The sequence below is a fragment of the Microtus pennsylvanicus genome, chromosome 4 (genome assembly GCF_037038515.1).
Source record: "Microtus pennsylvanicus isolate mMicPen1 chromosome 4, mMicPen1.hap1, whole genome shotgun sequence".
In the NCBI taxonomy this organism is placed as follows: domain Eukaryota; kingdom Metazoa; phylum Chordata; class Mammalia; order Rodentia; family Cricetidae; genus Microtus; species Microtus pennsylvanicus.
The window spans coordinates 120,559,483-120,577,616 of NC_134582.1; the positions used below are offsets into that span (position 1 = coordinate 120,559,483).

An 18,134-nucleotide genomic window follows, 5' to 3' on the forward strand; every position below is an offset into this window, starting at 1 on the left:
AGCAAATTGTTGGCTTAGTTTGCTGATCCTAGTCACAATGTAAAATTGTCGAATTCTGCCAAATTATTAATAAGCAAAATAAACGGTACGAAATTCTAGCTGATATTTTCAGAACAGCTATTACCTTCCTCCTTTGCTTTTCTGGTTCCTTCCAACTGTTTCAGCTTGTGGTGATAGAATTACCACCAACTCAGTAACACCTGGGATCACCCAGGAGATGCTCCTCTAGCTATGCCCTTCAGGGATTATTTGTGGGAATATCCATCAATTTTTTTCAATTATAATTACATTTTGCCTTCCCTTTCCTTCCTCAAAACCCATGCATATAGTCCTTGATCTCTTTCACGTTCAAGGCCTCCATTATTATTAATTGTTATTACAGTTATGGGCAGGACTCATGGGCATGCCCGGTTTCTTATCTGGGTTATGGCATCCAAAATCCAATTCTAATATTCGAGCAACAAGCACTCTGAATCTCTCTTGGGTTCAGCAAAACATTCTTTTTTTTTTAAGAGAATTTCACTTTTTATTTTTTTTCTCTTCTTCCGTTTATTTATTTATTAAAGATTTCTGTCTCTTCCCCGCCACCTCCTCCCATTTCCCTCCCCCTTCCCCAATCAAGTTCCCCTCCCTTGTCAGCCGGTGGAGCTACCAGGGTTCCCTGCCCAGTAAGTCCAAGGACCACCCAGCCTGCTTCCTCGAAATAGTCCTGAACTTTATCCAGGTTGCTAGGAGACAGGACTCCTAACATTCCAGAGGATTTATGAGAGGTGAACTGCACAACCAAACTCAGTTGCTCAGTCCGCTGAAAGATGGACGTGCTATCAGCCAACCAGAGAACCTCTCGATCTCCACCAACCAATTAGAGCGCCAGAACTCCAGCAAACACGTCATTTACCCAGCAGAGGGTGTACCTTTCTGAGCTCTGGCGGCCGCCACCTGGCCCTCCAGTGCTGGTTGCAGGTTGAGCCAGAGAGCCAAGGGGTACCATGGATATCATCCCTAGAGTGGGCTTGGGTACCTGGAAGGTAAGGATACTCTTCCGTCTGTCATCTGGCTAATTAATCGGGCTCGAGCCTGATGAATACTTGCTCAGGAGCAGTCAGGGGCACGGGGTGACTCCTTTCACACTCGGGCTCTGATCGAGGTCCTGACAGGAGAGATAGAGGAGAGGTCGGACTCTCCCTTGTGAAATAATTGTTACAAGGTCCTAAAACACCTGCTCCCTGTCAGTTTGAAAAACAGGATAAACTATATAAAGCATAGTGATCTTGAACCCGACCTTGTCTTAGATAGTCGTGGACCCCTCCTCCCTCCCCCAGTCTCCAAAGAATCATTTATGCAATGTAGCTCTAATTCTCTTTGCACACCAAAATCAAGTGTGCATGAAGCGACCACCAGGAAGCATTCTACTTTGCATGCTATAACCAAAGAAAAATAATCAATTGCACTAATGCCTGCTTCTGCCTTCCGCTTAATGACAGCAGAGGCATTTGCTAGTGATTGGACAGCTTGCGCAGCAGATAGTTTTATGTTGAAAAACACGTTTTAAATAGAGAAGGAACATGAATCTGGGTGGGTAGAGGAGTGAGGGAGGTCTGGAGGGGGAAAACATAGTAAATATACTTTGTATGAAAGACTGAATAAAAATTCTGTTTAGAAAAGTTTTTTTTTTTTAAATAAACGTTTCTCTGGGAATTTTTGTAAAAGTGTAGGATCTTTAGGCAATTCTATGGTTTGAGTACTCATTGGTGCATCAGAGTGAAGGTTGACATGGAAGAAACATATGGAATTATTGAGACAAAGGCTTAAGAAAATCAAGAGGTGTCTTCAAAGTTGGTCTACTTCGGATTCTTCAAATACCTATTTTCTGTTGTTCTTGCCTACCATATTTTCACTTGCTAGCTCATTGACAGCATGCTTATTTTTCTCTAACTGAAGAGGGATACTTCGGGTATTAGTTTTGAACTTCTCTGAACCTGTGATTTGTTATATGAAAGCAATTACACTGGTGTGTTTTAGTAGCATTAATAGCTATAATTAAAGTTAAAAAATAGGAAAAAAGCATTGCCTTCTAAACACAATGAAAAAATTTAATTCTGTTCAAGATACTGGGGTATGAATTTCCAAAAATATGGAAGACACTGGAAAACCATAGCATTGTGTGACATTTACTGGTAGTCTAACATATACATATGCTAGATATGTATGTTGCTTTGAATAATTATTATACTTGAATGATAAATATATTATAATTCTTTACTTAATTTATTAAGTAAACCATAAAACAAAGCAAGGAAGAGCTCAAATTCAAGACTAGCTTGGGCTATACTTCTCAGATTTAATGGGATTGCATACTGTATCATTAACCTTCTGTAAATGTCATATAAGAATCTGATGGATCACTTTAATGAGAATAAACACTTGGTTTATCTTTACAGTTGATTGAACATTCCTGAGTGTTAGATCTCAGACCGCTTCATGCCCTGTCTATTGGTACTCACTCAGTAATCACTTGGGAGCATGACACACAGCTCAGTCCTCTGCAGGAGCTGGAAATGTCTGTGGTCTTTTCCCAAATTAGTAAGGGTGACAGTCAGACTTCTAATCACATTCTGACTCTGACATTCCCCAACTTTAGGTTTGGCTGATAATAGTACTGTTTTAATGATTTGGGTGTTTATATGTTCCTTGGTTCTGCTTCCCAGGCGACAACAGAGACACTAAGTTGTTTGCCCCTGATGACAGAAGGAATACTTGTGTTTGATTATATTGCAGGCCTCTCCAGGAGAAGTAGCCAACGCGGTGATGGAGGCTATCAACTTGGGATACCGGCATTTCGACTGTGCTTACTTATACCACAATGAGAGTGAGGTTGGAATGGGAATCAATTCCAAGATCAAGGAGGGTGTGGTGAAAAGAGAGGAACTGTTTGTCGTCAGTAAGGTAAGGTTTCTCAGTTGCAAGGACAGCATGGTTTCCGCCACTCCAGTGATGGAAACTGAGAAAACTGGAATAATCGAGCCTAGAGATTTCCTTATAGGAATTGGTGTCTTTGATTTTCAGTTGATTCAGAACTAACAAGGGCTTCTACAGCTTCATGAACCTGCTAGGTTATGTCAGATATAGATTTGCTTAAGGTTGCTTAAAGTTTTTTTTTTTTTTTAAATTCAGCTGTTCAAATGGTTATGGAGAGATACCACCAATCAATAGTCCATTCATGCACACAAAGCCTGGTTGAGTGATGACACCTCTGTGTCGGTGATGAGCAGGACTCTAGCCCTTGAGAACTCTGTCTACATATCCATGCCTAAACTTGGAATTACCTGCTAGTGACAGTCAATGTACACATGGCAAAGTCCACACTAAGAAACTGATGCTATCATGATTGGCTTTATAAGCAGGAAGTAAATCATAAATCGAACATGAACTGTGCATGAGCACAGTGGATGGAGGCTGGAGAAATGGACAGAGTTCAAATCATCGAAGTTCTGGCACATAAGAAGCTTGTACTTTTCCCTGAAACCCAGCGGGTTGAGAGCAAGCACTGTTTCTGAGTCAGGCAGCTGGGTTTCCATATGAATCAGACATGTACATAGGGCATAATTGTAGCTGACAGGAGGGATATGCACTTTAAACAGGTTGTACACACAGTGCAGGAGATGATGAATTCTGTGCTGGCAAAGTGAGAAAGGCGAGGTGGATATGAAAGAGAGTAGGAAAATAAGCCCTGTAGAACACAAGGGTTGAACCAAGACTTAAAAGCTGATTTTTTTTGGAGGAGGGGCAGGGTGTGGTGGTACACACCCTTCATCATAGCAGAGACAGGCAAATTCTATAAGTTTGAGGCCAGCCTGGTCTACATAGTGAGTTCCAACAGAGTCAGAGCTGCCATGAAATGCTGTCTCAAGGAGGGGACAAGAAGCTGCTTTTTAAAATTATTTTAAACCATGATCCAGATTGTTACTATCAGTCAATAGTCACATGTTTAAGGTCCAAGTATCCTTCAGGATCTCTGCCCAGATTGTTAGACAGGCTTAGGGTCCCAATGTCAGCATTTTTAAACTAAGAATTTGAATTTGTTGAACTCATGAAGAGTTTAAGGAAGTTAAGAGTCTGCTGTAATATTCTACCAAATTCCCTTAAGACAAGGTCTTGTTAGTCCCATAGATGTGAGGAGAAAGATCCAAATTGTGGTCAAATTAATTTTCAAAAGGCTTTTTTTATTTGTGCACATGGGCCGTCCCTATAGGTGGGGTTGGAACGATGAGCATTGGACATGGGTAAGAAAGGTAAGGGTTTTATATTTCAGGAGTATGGGTTTTCCACATAGGAGATTTAGCAGGCAGATTGGTACAGAAGCAGAACATAAGCATAACAAGTTGGTCATAGCAACCTCCTGAATCAAAGACATGGTTGCAAGGTCGTCACAACAATTTCTAAACAAAAGTGTGCTTGCAAGGTGATCATAACAACCTCCTGAAACAAAGCATGGTTGTCATTTCTTGGAACAGACAATATAGAACCATTAAGGTTACAGTTGGGGCATAGTCCAACCTTTGCAAAACAGATTTAATAATCAACATAAATGATCTAGTTTGTCTTTACTGTGAGATTGCTTTCAAGCCCAAGATAGAGGCAGGCTGGTTTATCAGTTTCTCACTGAACATTCAGATAGACTAGCAGCCTCCCATTAAATGTCTTCCCGTGTTGCCTTTATGTAAGTAAAGACAATACTTTAGTTTCCCGGCTGCCTAGATCTAAATAATCACACAGAAACTATATTAATTTCAACACTGTTTGGCCAATGGCTCCGGCATATTTCTAGCTCGCTCTTACATCTTAAATTAACCCATTTCTATTATTCTGTGGATTGCCATGTGACCCTGGCATTACCCCATTTTCTACATGCCTTGTTTCCTCAGTAGCTGGCTGGCATCTGCTTGACTCCGCCTACTCTCTCTATATATTTCTGTTAGGATTACCCTTAAACTCCCTTGAGTATGGAAGGCTTCCTGCTGTGAATAAGGATAATCCTTTTCTAAGGGTAATGTCCCTGTTTTCCTTCAGAACTTCATGTGTTGTGTTGTCACATGAAAGCTTGTGGGAAGCACCGACGAGTGTACGAACTGTTGGTTTTAGATCGTGGCAGTGTAACAAGTCTCCCTTCTTTTCTGTAGCTGTGGTGTACCTACCACAAGAAGTCTTTGGTGAAAACAGCATGCACCAATACCCTGAAGGCCTTAAACTTGGATTACCTGGACCTCTACCTCATACACTGGCCCATGGGCTTCAAGGTACCATTCACTTTGTGGCAGGATTCCTGCAAAGAGGCAGACAAATGTCAGCATGGGAGAGAGCCTGAAAGCAAAACATTTTCTTTGTTTTATCATAGAAAATGTGTATTAATATGAATTAAGCTGGAACTTCCAACATTTGAAATTATTAGAAATTATATTTATATATATATATATATAAATATATGTATAATTTGATACTTGTCCTTTGACCTACAGGAAGGTATGATTGGTCACAAGAGACAGGTAGTCTATAAGCCCTTGTTGCTATTCAGCAGAGTGACTAGGTTTTTACCCCTTAGCATATTTGCCTTTTCCCTCCATACCCTGCCTTTGTATTCTCACTTGGTTGTCACTCATCTTGATGGGAGGTGTTTGAAGAGTGAAGATCCTAATAATATTGTTGGGAGACAATTGAATATATTAGGACATGAAGAAAGTCCCATTCTTCCCTGATTTTAAAAATCTGAATCAGTCAGGGATTCAAACTTTGAGCAAGTTTCATGAATGGGATTTTGCTGGTCTCACCTTCACTTCATTCTTGGTCTTAAAGTGGCAACTGAGCCTAGAGAGGAAAAGTGGCCCAGCAAAGCCAGTAGGGTTTAGTGATAGGGTTAAAGCTAAGATGCAAATCCACTAGTGCAGACTCTGTACATCTGTGTTCTCTCCCTACATAGTCTTCTGGTGGAGGATGCCACAAGCCCCAATAAGCTCCTTTTCTTCTGGTTCTTACAGCCTGGAGAAAAAGATGTACCTTTGGATTGCAATGGCATGGTTATACCCAGTAACACCAGCTTTCTGGACACCTGGGAGGTAAGTTGAAGCATGCCGTCTGGCTACGTCACCCCCACTGACACATACCCAGATGAAAGTTGCACAAGATCACTCAAGCTTCTGTGTTCAAATACACCAGGTACTACTTCAAATATGGGGCTTGCAGTATATGATGGTTAAATATAGATTGTCAACTGGACTTAATCTAGAATCAATTAGGTCAGGAATCAAACCCCTTGGCAATCTTTGAAGAAGTTCCTAGATTGAATTAAATGAGGCTCAAAGGAGTCAACCTAAATGTAGGTGGAATCATTTTTTGAACTGGGGTCTTAGACTGAATAAAGAGAGGTTCTTGGGCACCGGTGTGAATCCCTGTCCATTTCCTAACTGTGGATGCATTGTGACCAAGGCCCTCACACTCCTGTTACCCACACTCCCTCTCCATGACAGAAGACTGGTCACACTTTTAAACTAGAAGCCAAAAATAAGCCCTTCCTTAGGTTGCCTTTTTGAGGATCTTGTGCAAATAAGAAAAGTAGCTAATACACACCATGAATTATAGATAAATACTTGAAAAACTGAAGATACCAAGATGATTTTCTCACTATTTCAACCTAGTATAGTATAGGGAATCATACAGATCACTCTTTTCCCACAACTGTTTCTGTTTTTTTTTTTTTTTTTTAAATTAAAACATACCATTTCTCCCCAGGAAATACAGAGTAACAAAAAAGGAAAACTTTAAAAATTCCTATTTCCATAAGCCTCTGGCAATCACTGGCATTGCAGTCCTCTCCTAGTTCCTGGAGGTTCTCTTTTAATTGTTCCAGAAACATAATGTTGGCAACATTTAAAGCTCAATTGGGAAGGTATGAAAAGGAAAAAGTTAGTGACAAGGTGACGAAGTGTCAAGTCAGTGTCCCAGATCTAGATGAAAAATGGTGAACATTTGAGTTGAGGTGGTAAGCAAGAAAAATGAGGAAGGCGGTGGACTTGAGAGTCTCATGAAGTCAGTGAAGTTGACGAAGTTGGAACAGAGACTAGCAGGACTCTCCGACTGTGAGCTCTGATACTGTTGCTGCCCAGCTTCAGGAACAGAACATCAGCACATTTGAACAAGTTTAAGTATAAATTGGCAAAACTTAGGGAAGAGTTTTAGCTCAGAAGATCCAATATGGAGCCATTCCAGTGAGAATGATAGGTGAAACTAGCAATATTTTAGTCCCTTAAAAAGAGATACAAGAGGAACAGACAGGGAGAAGTCTCTGGGCTGGGCACTGACAGCCTCTCCTCCTGGAAAATTATAAACTTGGACACTAACCAGAAAGAAACTGAACAAATTACTTTTGGAGTTCCAGCCCTTTCAAAGTCACCTTGGGCTTCTGCTCATGAAAGATTTTGGTCAAACACCAGGTGTTTAAACATGCATGGTGTTTATTGAGTGATTATTACAGAATCCTAATTCACTGGTTCCTGTCTTCATCATCGCTGGAGACTTACACCTGATTCTGCACTGCCCTGAAGCTCATGGGTTTTCGGAAAGCCTAGGTACAAGGCTCATTCATCGGAGGTCAGCCCAGTTTCAGATCACTTTGCCCTCAAATTACTAAAAATGTGTAATGGTGAGAGTGGGAAACAAAAGTGCTGACCCATCACCACGCTCAGGGCAAATGCGTAGGTGGAAAGCAAAGTGAACAAATGGAGCCGGCAGTGGAGGGGTCTCTGTAGGTCACCTCGGAGCACAGGCTTAAGAAAATTGGAAATAATGCGAAATGCTTGCTTGGATCTAACTGAGGCCAAATGCTTTGTGTCTCTCATTCCACGTAACTTTAAAACAGCCCTGGTGTGGATACTGTTGTCCACATGATCTTATAACGTCAAGTACTTTTAAAATATTGGAGCACTATGGCAAGTCGCCAAGGGACATGGCTTGTCACAGGGCTGGACAAACCATATAACTTGTGTACTCAGCACATGTTTTTCTCTTTCAGGCCATGGAGGACCTGGTGATTGAGGGGCTGGTGAAGCACCTTGGCGTGTCAAACTTTAACCATGAACAGCTTGAGAAGCTTTTGAATAAGCCTGGTTTGAGGTTCAAGCCCATAACTAACCAGGTGAGCTGGTAGATGGTCAGAAGTTTTGCACGGTGTTTTTCTCTTTCCCTCCATGTGGTGGTGAACAAGAAAGGTAACATGTTGGCCTGTGGTAGCTGTCAGAATTGAAATGAGATGACAGGAGATGTGAATGGGCAGATGTCTTCCTTTAGAGCTCAGGTGGTTAGGTGATGCCACAGGTGGGTGGAGTGTGGCATGGATCTCGCTTCTTGGCCTGTGTTTGGAGGCACATGATCAAGTGTGTTCAGAAGAGCAGGGTCCTCTCAGACCCTTCATTCACCCTCACTAAAGGAGGGCAGCCCTTCCCTTCCACTCATTCAGCCCAATGGAAGAGTAGCGGGTAACCCTGTCTCCACCCAGGCTTGCAGAGTACAGAAATGAATCCCCCACCCCCACCCCCAGCTGCCCTTCACATTTGGCTACAGCACGTATAGTACCCCAAAGCTCACATTTTGTATGTTTACTGGCCATTATTTGTCACCAGGGTTTAATGACCATAAGAAGTTTTGTCTGAATTTGGTTGGGGGTAAAGCTCAAAACCTAAGCATTTGAAGTTTTTTAATAACTATTTGTTGAATGCATGCAATTAGAGAATTACATACGACAAGTTTATGCCGCGGGTAACAGCAACAGCTTTTCAGAGGAAACTTGCCTGGAAGTTGATCTTGCTGGATGTGGCATGGTCTTGAAAGCCAAGGCACTGCTCATAATTCTCTTCAGTTTCCTCTAAATGAGCATTAATTCTAAGTCTGTTCATAACCTGAAATGGGGAAGGTAGAAATAACTGCTCTCAAGGGTTGTTATGTTTGAAACCAAAGTCCTGGTGACAAAAGATAGCCAATAAGCAAATCAAACGTGTGAGGCGTTGGGTAATGTGAGTACCATAGGAACCTTGAAGGGCAGGAGGGAGAGGGAGTGGAGTCAGACTGCTCAGGCTTGTTCCTGCATGATGGAAGAAGCTTCACTGAGCAGGTGATGTAGGAATGTCTGCATGACATAGAGGCCTGAGAGTGTGGAATTGGAGCCATTTATAGCATCTGACATCTTGGAGATGCCAGAGACCAACCTACTCATTTGTAGGTGGAGACACCCAGACCTTAAGAGAGAGGCTTTATACCTAGTTAGTGACAGTGGGGACATCAAGTATGTCTTCTTTTTGGTGCTTTTTTGGTATGCCACTTGTCTGGATTATTTTGGTGCACTGTGGTTATGTTTGTAGATTGAATGCCACCCATATCTTACTCAGAAGAATCTGATTGATTTTTGCCATAAGAGAAATGTGTCTGTGACTGCTTACCGTCCTCTTGGTGGCTCAAGGTAAGGGCATGTTAGAGATTGTGCTAATCTGAATGCTAACAGATGCAAGATGCCCCTTTCTTGTTTCATTTGAGAGTTGGAGGAGCTTCACTGAGAGAGCGTAGAGGGAGCTTCCTACACCTTTCAGGCCCCAGGAAGAATGTAGGTGGCTACTTCTCAGGCTGGAGAGTTGCCTTGTTTGGGCTTCCCTGTGAGGGTAACCAGCTTTGAAAAGACAGACCCAGCCTGAAGCAAAACCCTTTGCTGATTTCCCTGGTAGTTCACCAGTCAGCTACTACCCTCTCAGGGCATGTCACAAAATTCAGTCTTTAGATAATGCTACAGTGATGTCTTCTTTCCCCAAACCTGGAGTTTGTACCTTTCCCTTGCTGAGCTACCTAAGCCAGAACTGTAGATCCATCCCTTTTCCTTATCCCTGCCCAATCCAATGCCAAGATTGATGGCAAGAGAACCTGGAATCTGTCTTTCACTCTCTGCTGTCTTCACCTCTACCTTAATGAAATGCAGATGGTTTAAGGTTCTTAACTGCTTAACTCCCTTGCAGATCTACCCATTCCTTTGGGTTACTCACCTGCTAACTGAAGTGATCTCATTGGACACAGTCATGTCCTTTTCCTACTTTAGCTTCGTTCTTCCTGAGCCTTTGTGGAGTAGCTGACCTGGCTTCATCCTCCTCTGGTCACTCTTTTCCCCAGTCCTGTAAACCTTCAACATACCAATCACAGAAAACTACTGGTGGGTGCTTGGATAGAATATTCTTTCTAGTCTTTGCAACTTTGCATATACTGTTTTTGTTGTTTTGTTTTTGGGGTTTTTTTTTTTGAGTTTTTTTTTTTTTTGGCATATACTAAGAATCTGTAGTTTTCTCTTTCTTGAGTTTGCTTGCTCTTGTTTCTGTTGTCATGCTCAGGTCAGGAGCACTGTGCCCTCCAGGAAGTTTCCATGAGCTCCTTGCTGTATTTGGTGCCTTGCTCTTGTCATAGCATCTCACCTTTATTCCCTTCCACTATCTAATGCACTAGGTTCTTTGCACTGTTTGTCACTGATGTCACCTGACTTCAGAGGCCATCTCTTTATCTATTCCTACCCTCAAGCTGGATGCCAGGAAACTGTTAAGAAGCCAGGAAAGGCTAGACTCACTTCAGTTTCCTTACCTTTGTGTTTTCTTTGTGAAACAGGGTGTGCATTTTTGGACTTGAGAGCAGCTTGGGAGTTCTTAGAAGTCTAGGGCATATTTTACAGCTTAGCCTTGGTGTAGAAGAGTCTCTGTCTATCAGAGGAGCTTATGGCAAGATAGCACCCGCTCTGTCTGGTTCTTTCTGAATGCATTGAGAGCTGTGACTAGCTTCATTCTTGAAACCTGTTAACTGCTTAATAAAAGATGATTTGCTGGGTTTGATTCCCTAGCACTGTGTAAACCAGATGTGGTAGTGCACATCTGTAACCCCAGCAATTTGAAGAGGAGGCAGAAAGATCAGAAGTTCAAAGTCGTTCTCATGTTATATAGCAAGTTCAAAGCCAGACATGACACCCTGTCTAAAATAAAATAAAATGGCTTCCCTTAGTCACGAGGACCCTTGCCTGGTTAGATTTTTGATGGATATGTTTATAGTCTTAAACATATCTTGTAAAAGTTTTCACAAGAAGAAAATAATAACAGTGACACCTGCCAGCAATCCAAGCACTTAGGTGACAAAGGCAAGAAGACTGAGTTTGAAATCAATGAAGTCTAAGTGAGTTACTAAAAAAATAAAAAGTAATAAGCAAGTAAAATAAACAAACAGTAAACTTTTAATCTTAGAGAAAAGTCAATTTTCTAAGCATTTGTGTTGACTGTTCTCCTGACTCAATCCGCTTTGCTATGTCTCTCTAGAGATGGGGTTGACTTGTTGGATGATATTGTCATTCGGAATATCGCAAAGAAGCATGCGAAGTCTTCTGCTCAGGTATGTGAAAAGAACTGACATGTGCTGAGATCACACTTTATCATCTCTCCCCAGATCCTGAGCCTTGTCAGTTCATCCTGATGAGTTGATTTACCAGAGCATCCCAGTTTGGAGCTCTAAGTTGGTTGCTTCCATGTCCTCATCCAGTCAAGCCATATACCCTGCCTTTTTCAGCAGTCAATTGGATGTCCCCCAGTGCCACTTCCTCTGCCCTATCAACTGCATGGACAAGCAGTGTGAGAGAGATCAGTCCATTAACATCAGCCTTATCCTAATGTCCTGATCGTTTGGAGTCCCAGGCACATGCTGAGGGATTCTAGTAAAAGTGTGAACGAGTCCTCTGTCCTTCTCTTTGGGCTGATGGCATTCATTACAGATATATTACTTAAGCAATTAAGTTTGATTTCTAAAGGCCTTTGAGATGACCAAGGCTTTTGAGCTCTTTCTGTACAATGAAATTGAACGACCGTAATGCCTTGTTTCCATTTGTTTTATTTCTCTGTGAAACTTTCTTTCCTACAGATTTTGATCCGATTTCAGATCCAAAGGAACGTGATAGTGATTCCCAAATCTGTCACCCCAAGTCGGATCAAGGAGAATATCCAGGTGGGCATTTCCTGTTGCTAGAGTGTTTCAGATCATGACCTAGAGAGTGGAGTGCTAACTTCCATAACAACCAACCAACCAGATCTCCGTGGCCGTCACCTGACAGGTGTATTTTTCTGTGATCTGTGTTGGTGGTTAGCCTTTCACGTAGCCAGGCTCTTATTATGTCCTGTCCCCCTACCCGCCAAAGCTGGGAATCTTCTCCATTCAACCCTAGATGGGGAAAGAGGTAAGAGGAGCTTGTGGGGAAGCATGTAACAGACCACATTTGGGAATGAGCACCTTCATCCCATTCAATAATTCTGCCACACTTACCCTTAACAGAAGCTCATTCATTCATTTACATTCAAGGTGTGCTCAGGAGGAAGGAATACAGGCTAGGTGATCACCAGTGTTAGCCATATGGGGTTTGTTCGCTAGTCTCTTGAGGGCAGCTGCTGTGGGTGTTACGTTCTTCATGAGTCAGTGAAAACCGAAGGGCTAGACATCTGAATTAGCAATCCATATACAAAACTCTGATTGAGAACAGCTTTTTTGCAGATAGTCTTTTATAACTTAACCAAGCAGCGGAGGTGAGACCTGATGCTGAGGATAGAGAATAACGTCAGTTTAGGAGAGGCTCAAGAGAAAGTGCCAGTTAGTTCCGGAGGAGCCAGCAGTTGTGTCCCTGAGTTTATCTAGAAGAAAAACATCAAGAATAGTAGACTGTGGACTTGCCCTTTGAGTTGGTCCAAGTCTTTCAATACAAGCACCTATGCTCTTCTGACAGCTCAGGGTACCCGTTCAGTATCTATTCTAGTACTGTGTACTTCTCCCCGTGGTCACAATGACTCTAGCACTGAAGCTGGCTCTCTTCAATTCCCATATATACTGTGTGGCTGGTTTGGCTAAACCTGAGTATATCAGTCTTCTTAGGGTAGAGGCGGGGGTTCAATAGCTGCCGTCCTTAGGGCAGGGTGAAGCTGCTGGATGTTCCCCTGTTTCTTTTTCTTGGATTCAGACCTTTAGCTGCAGTGAATGTTAGTCACTGTGAGATACTGTTATGGAGGAATTTGATCATAGCCCTCAAGTGTATTAGAGGGCGAAGGGCAGAGAGGTAAGAATACTATTTGAAAATGAAGTTGCTCAAAATGTTCTTGTATTATTTGATGCTACAGTCAATACCAGCTGACTTCCGAGCTGATGGGGTGAAAGGAGCAATGGTTTTTCCTTTTGAGAGGAGGAGGTAGATCAGTGAAGAAAATACTTTGCTTTTTTGAAACTCTTCCTCTTTGTTCCTCACCCCCATAAGATAAAAACAATATATATCTCATCTTTCCGAGGTTTCTTAAATTTAACTGAGACTAAGCCTGTGCCCACCAAGCAATGAAAATCAAAGTGCATTTTGGAAGGCTCTGTAGTCTTTTAGAGGAAGTTCTAAGTGTTTAATAAAAAATTTCTTTCCCATCTTAGTGTCTGTTGTAAGAAACACATATGCCAATTCAATGGGGTTAATCTGAATTCCCTGTGATTATCTGATTTTGGTTCCAGGTATTTGATTTTGAACTAACAGAAAAAGATATGGAGGAACTCCTCGGCCTCAATAAGAACCTCCGGTTGGCCACATTCCCCTCGTAAGTCTATCTCCTTTACTTCTTTTCAAAGATAAAGGAGCCATACACAAGCATGGTGACTGGTTCTCGAACAATCTTTACCATTAATATTCAAGGTTAATTAAACCTTACTATAACTTTTCCCTGTTAATTGTTGGGCCAGTGAATAAAGACAATGACTAATTTATACACTGGAGAGTTAGAAAAGCGTACCTCTGTCACTTACGATGTTTCCTTTAAAGATGCCTGTTCTCTACTTCTGCTTGTAATTTTTGAATCTTATTTTTCAGAACTGAAAATCACAAGGACTACCCTTTCCACATAGAATACTGAAGACAGCGTCGTCGCTCGCCCTCTTTTGTTCTCAGATCACCAAAGTTGGCAGCATGGATCCACCTCTGCAGAGGCTGTGTGGGCTCAGCCAGCAAGACAGCAGCAGAGTTAGAAGCAAGGAAATTCCTGCCTAGAACAGAGGACCAGTTCTTGGAGAAACATAAAAATCTAGGGGTGAGATAAGAAAGTGCCATGCAGGCTGTAGGTGTTACTGAGTTGTTAGGGATCGCCAAGGACACATCAGTCCTTGTGGCTTCTATCTGAAATGAGATGCTGATGGCTCATGAATTAAAGTCTACAAGTCATCTTCAACAGCAATCAACCTAAGGCCAGTTGTGTTTTTCCTCCATACTACTCTCTGCCCCCACCCCGAGGTTTCTAGATTATTTTCAAGCAAACTCTACCTGCACTTCAGAAAAGGAAAACCATTAAGCTGAGGCTCTATCTCAGACAATTTTGTTTTTAATATTCTTAATTAAAGATTCCCAAGTGTGTCTGTGGGTGGACGTGGATGTGTGTATGCCTCTTCACATATGTGTGCAGGTGAACAAACATATGTGTGTATGTATATGGAGTGCTCACTTCTCTCCTAGTCTACCTCCTAAAAAGAAGTGAAAGGATCTCATTGGTCTGAGTACAAAAGAGAGCTTTGTTGTACGAAAACATTTGCTTTCTATGTGAGAACCTCAAGTTAGGCTCTTCAGAGCAGTGTGGATGAAAGAGAAGTTGGATGTCCCGTTAGCGTGTCCAAATATCTCCCACCTGCACTTCTCTAGGAAAACACTGACTGACTCTTCCTCAGTCCCACTGACATGGACTTTTTCTTTCATACTCATAACTCCTTATTACTTATTAATTTTATGACTTTATGCAAGTTAGTTCCTAAACTGAACTTTTCTTGAGTATCAACCTAAAGGCACGATAATGAAATGTCACCATATACATAAAGCACGTGATCCCATCATTAGTAGTAAAATCCTTTTTGTGGGCACACATGAGCACGACAGGAGGTTATATGGTCTTATCTCCAAGAGTCTGATCATGACCAATCTAACCATAACATTTTGCATATCTCAGATTACTTATACATAAACCACTGCCAATTTGGAAAGCTTTTCTTAGTCGTGATTCATATAAAGGTGATTCTTTAACTTGTGGGTTGTATGGATTTGATGGGGGCAGAGATTAGTCCTCTCTACCCAACTGCAGGGGGAATAAGGATGGAATCCCACATTAGTAGTGGTCCAAAACTTGTTCCTTCCTGTGTAATGAGAATATAAAATCTCACCACTCTCCCCTAGGCAGCTGTTGGTTAATTAAAGAAAACGCAGGAGCCCCAGGCCCTCATGTAAAGATTGTCAGTCCTTTGATAACATGTTTTCAGACTGACTGGAATTTGACAGACATAAACAAATATTAAATTCAGACTACAACCATGTCTTCCCAAAGAATATCTTGCCAATCCCCTTTTTTTTGCCAAGGAAGCATGGAGAGTCTCCTCTTATGTCAGAGATTTGGCATCCAGATGTCTGCCAATACCCAGAGAACCTAAACTTAATGAAGAAATAGAAACAGTGTTTGTCTACCTGAGTTTCAAGAAGTACACTCGAAAGTTTCTTTTGTTCCTCTTGTGGGAGCAGGAATGGAGGTCATTTTGCTTCCGGCTTTCTTAAGAGTGTCCCACAATGTATGACCTCAGCCCATCCTCATGAACCTCATGAAAGGTTCTGTTTTCAAAACTAAAAAGCACTTTTTCCTCATCTTAACAAAAAAGCTGTCCAGCAGATCAGTGGGGTGCTTGATTAGAGATTCAGACTAGCAATCCTGCCAACTAACCTGAAATTGCACTTATGTATAAAACTGCATTTGATCTAAGACTTCAGAATGTTAGATAAGGATTCATGAGATAGAAACTCTACTAATTAGTTTTCACTTTTGTCGACTTGACACAACCTGGAATCACCTGGAGAGTCTTTACAAATTATAGCTAGGTCAGGTTGGCCTGTGGACAAATCTGTGGGAAACTGGCTTTATTGTTAATTGACGTAGGATGGCGATGACTTAGCCTGTTGTGGGTGGTACCATTCCTTAGGAAAGGAACCCTGAATACTATATGAGAGGAATAACCTTACTCTTAGAAAGAGCAAAGAAGTAAGCCTGAAAAGGTCCATGTGTTTATTTTTTTCTCTGCTCTTGACTGGATATGCTATAACTAGCTTCTTAGATTTCTGCCTTGACTTGCCCTCAATGATGCATTATAATTGAATTGTCATCTGACTAACCTTGTCCCTGAGTTGCTTTGTGTCAATGACTTGTGTCACAATAACAGAAATGAAACTAGAATGTAGGTTTTCATATTTTATCTAACTGCTGTAGTCACCATACTTTTCAATAGTTATTTTCTATAGTTTCTTTTTTAAAAAAAATGAGTGAGTGCTAAATTGACGTTCTGACAGAATTTCTGGGTTAGGTTATTATAAGCTGCATTGTTCCATAACTGATCAGTACCTAGCATTGTTTATATATTTCTGTTTATGAGATATCTTTTTGAATACACACTGGACCCATTGATGTTGAACTCAACAAGTATAAAATCATGTTTATCTAACATATTCCTCTTCTTTATAAAACAAATTATCAGCCTCTTGGGTTTGAAACACTGTTTAACAAATACTGGGCAGTTTTAAAGCATGAACTGGCAAGAAGAACCACAAAAATAAAACAGCACTAAGCAGACCGTGTAAGAAGGACTCTGCTTATAGCTTGAGCTTGTTGATTTTAAATGTCAACATGCCCTGCCATGACCTAGAATCACCTGGGAAAGAGAGAGCCTCAATTGGGAGATCACCTATACCAGATTGGCCTGTGAGCATATCTGTGGGGGACTTTCTTGATTGTTCATTGATGGAGGAAGACCCATCTGATGATTGATGTCCCCGTTCCCTGGTAGTAGATGTGAGTTATATGACACAGGAGGAAACTGGATGCAAGCTACGAAGGCTCTTTTCACCTGCAGTTACCTAGATGTTATGTGAGTTCCTGCATTGTCCTCATCCTGGGTCACAGCGACAGAAATGAAACTAGAATGTAGCTGAAGAGCTGAAGCAAGAAGTCGTCTGGAAATGGAAACTATCTGCTCTGGGAAGGTGCTTCAGTGAGCGGGAAAGCACATACACTTGGATTCCAGGGTTTATGCAGGATTGAACCCCGGAATGAGGATTTCAGGGATTTCCCCAGTCCACATGAAAAGTACTCAGTGTCAGACACCAGCTGGTGCTTGGAGAGCAATTATTTTTTTTTATTTTTTTCCCTTTTGTGGGAAATTGATTTTATTTTATTTGTTGGGAGCAGTGAGATCCTGAATTTCTTGTAATCCCTTGATCTGAGTGCCTACAGCTGCTCTGAGCACAAGACCATCAGGAGTGCCTGATGGCAGGAGAGTGGTTTCTGGTGGGTTTGGCTGGGGCGTGGCTATCTCTATATAATCTGCCCCTGAACACAATAAAGGGGGCATTCTTGGGGAATCCCAGGATGACCTGTGTCACTGTCTCTCTATCTGTGTCTGTGTATTTTAACCTCCAGCCCCCTTGCCCGAAGCTCACAAACTGGGTTATAGCGCACAGAGCACAGACACAGGGCCATGTTGCGCGGCATTTATTACATAATATAACCTGATTACTGTATTCCTCTCCCTACCTGCTTCGAATCCATATCTACCCCCTTTCTGTCTCTCATTAGGAAACCAATAGGCTTCTAGGGGATACTAATGAAATAAAATATAATAAAGCTAAAGCTAGCACAGATTAGGAGAAAAAAAAAACAGGAGGAAAAGAGCCCAAGAGAAGACATAGGAACATAGACCCATTCATTTGCATACTCAGGAATTCCATAAAAACACTAACCTGGAAGCCATAATATGTACACAAAGGACCTGTAGAGTAAAAAGAGAAAAAAAAAGTTGTGTGTGTGTGTGTATACATACAAACACATATGTGTTTATATATACACACATATATATGACATATACACATATAATATTATAAATTATTTTGAAAAAAGGAAAATCCATGATATGACATTATGAGACAAGGAAACTCCAAATATGCCAGTGAGTTTCTGTTGGCCATCTATTGCTGGGCATGCAGCCTGTTCTTT

General features: G+C 41.6%; 1 protein-coding gene across 2 annotated transcripts; it reads left to right on the forward strand.

The window, feature by feature from the left end:
- Positions 1-889: 889 nt before the first annotated feature.
- Positions 890-16,587, forward strand: Akr1e2 (aldo-keto reductase family 1 member E2). Of its 2 annotated transcripts, XM_075970274.1 has the most exons (10): positions 890-1,028; positions 2,779-2,946; positions 5,181-5,297; positions 6,033-6,110; positions 8,063-8,185; positions 9,405-9,502; positions 11,376-11,448; positions 11,971-12,054; positions 13,585-13,667; positions 13,937-16,587. In XM_075970274.1, exons 1-10 carry the CDS (start codon positions 990-992, stop codon positions 13,977-13,979), a joined length of 906 nt encoding a protein of 301 aa, XP_075826389.1. In that variant the 5' UTR covers positions 890-989; the 3' UTR covers positions 13,980-16,587. The 2 variants fall into 2 exon arrangements, with proteins under 2 accessions (XP_075826389.1, XP_075826390.1); XM_075970275.1 differs by lacking the exon at positions 5,181-5,297 and having other exon boundaries at positions 899-1,028; positions 13,937-14,110.
- Positions 16,588-18,134: the final 1,547 nt, after the last annotated feature.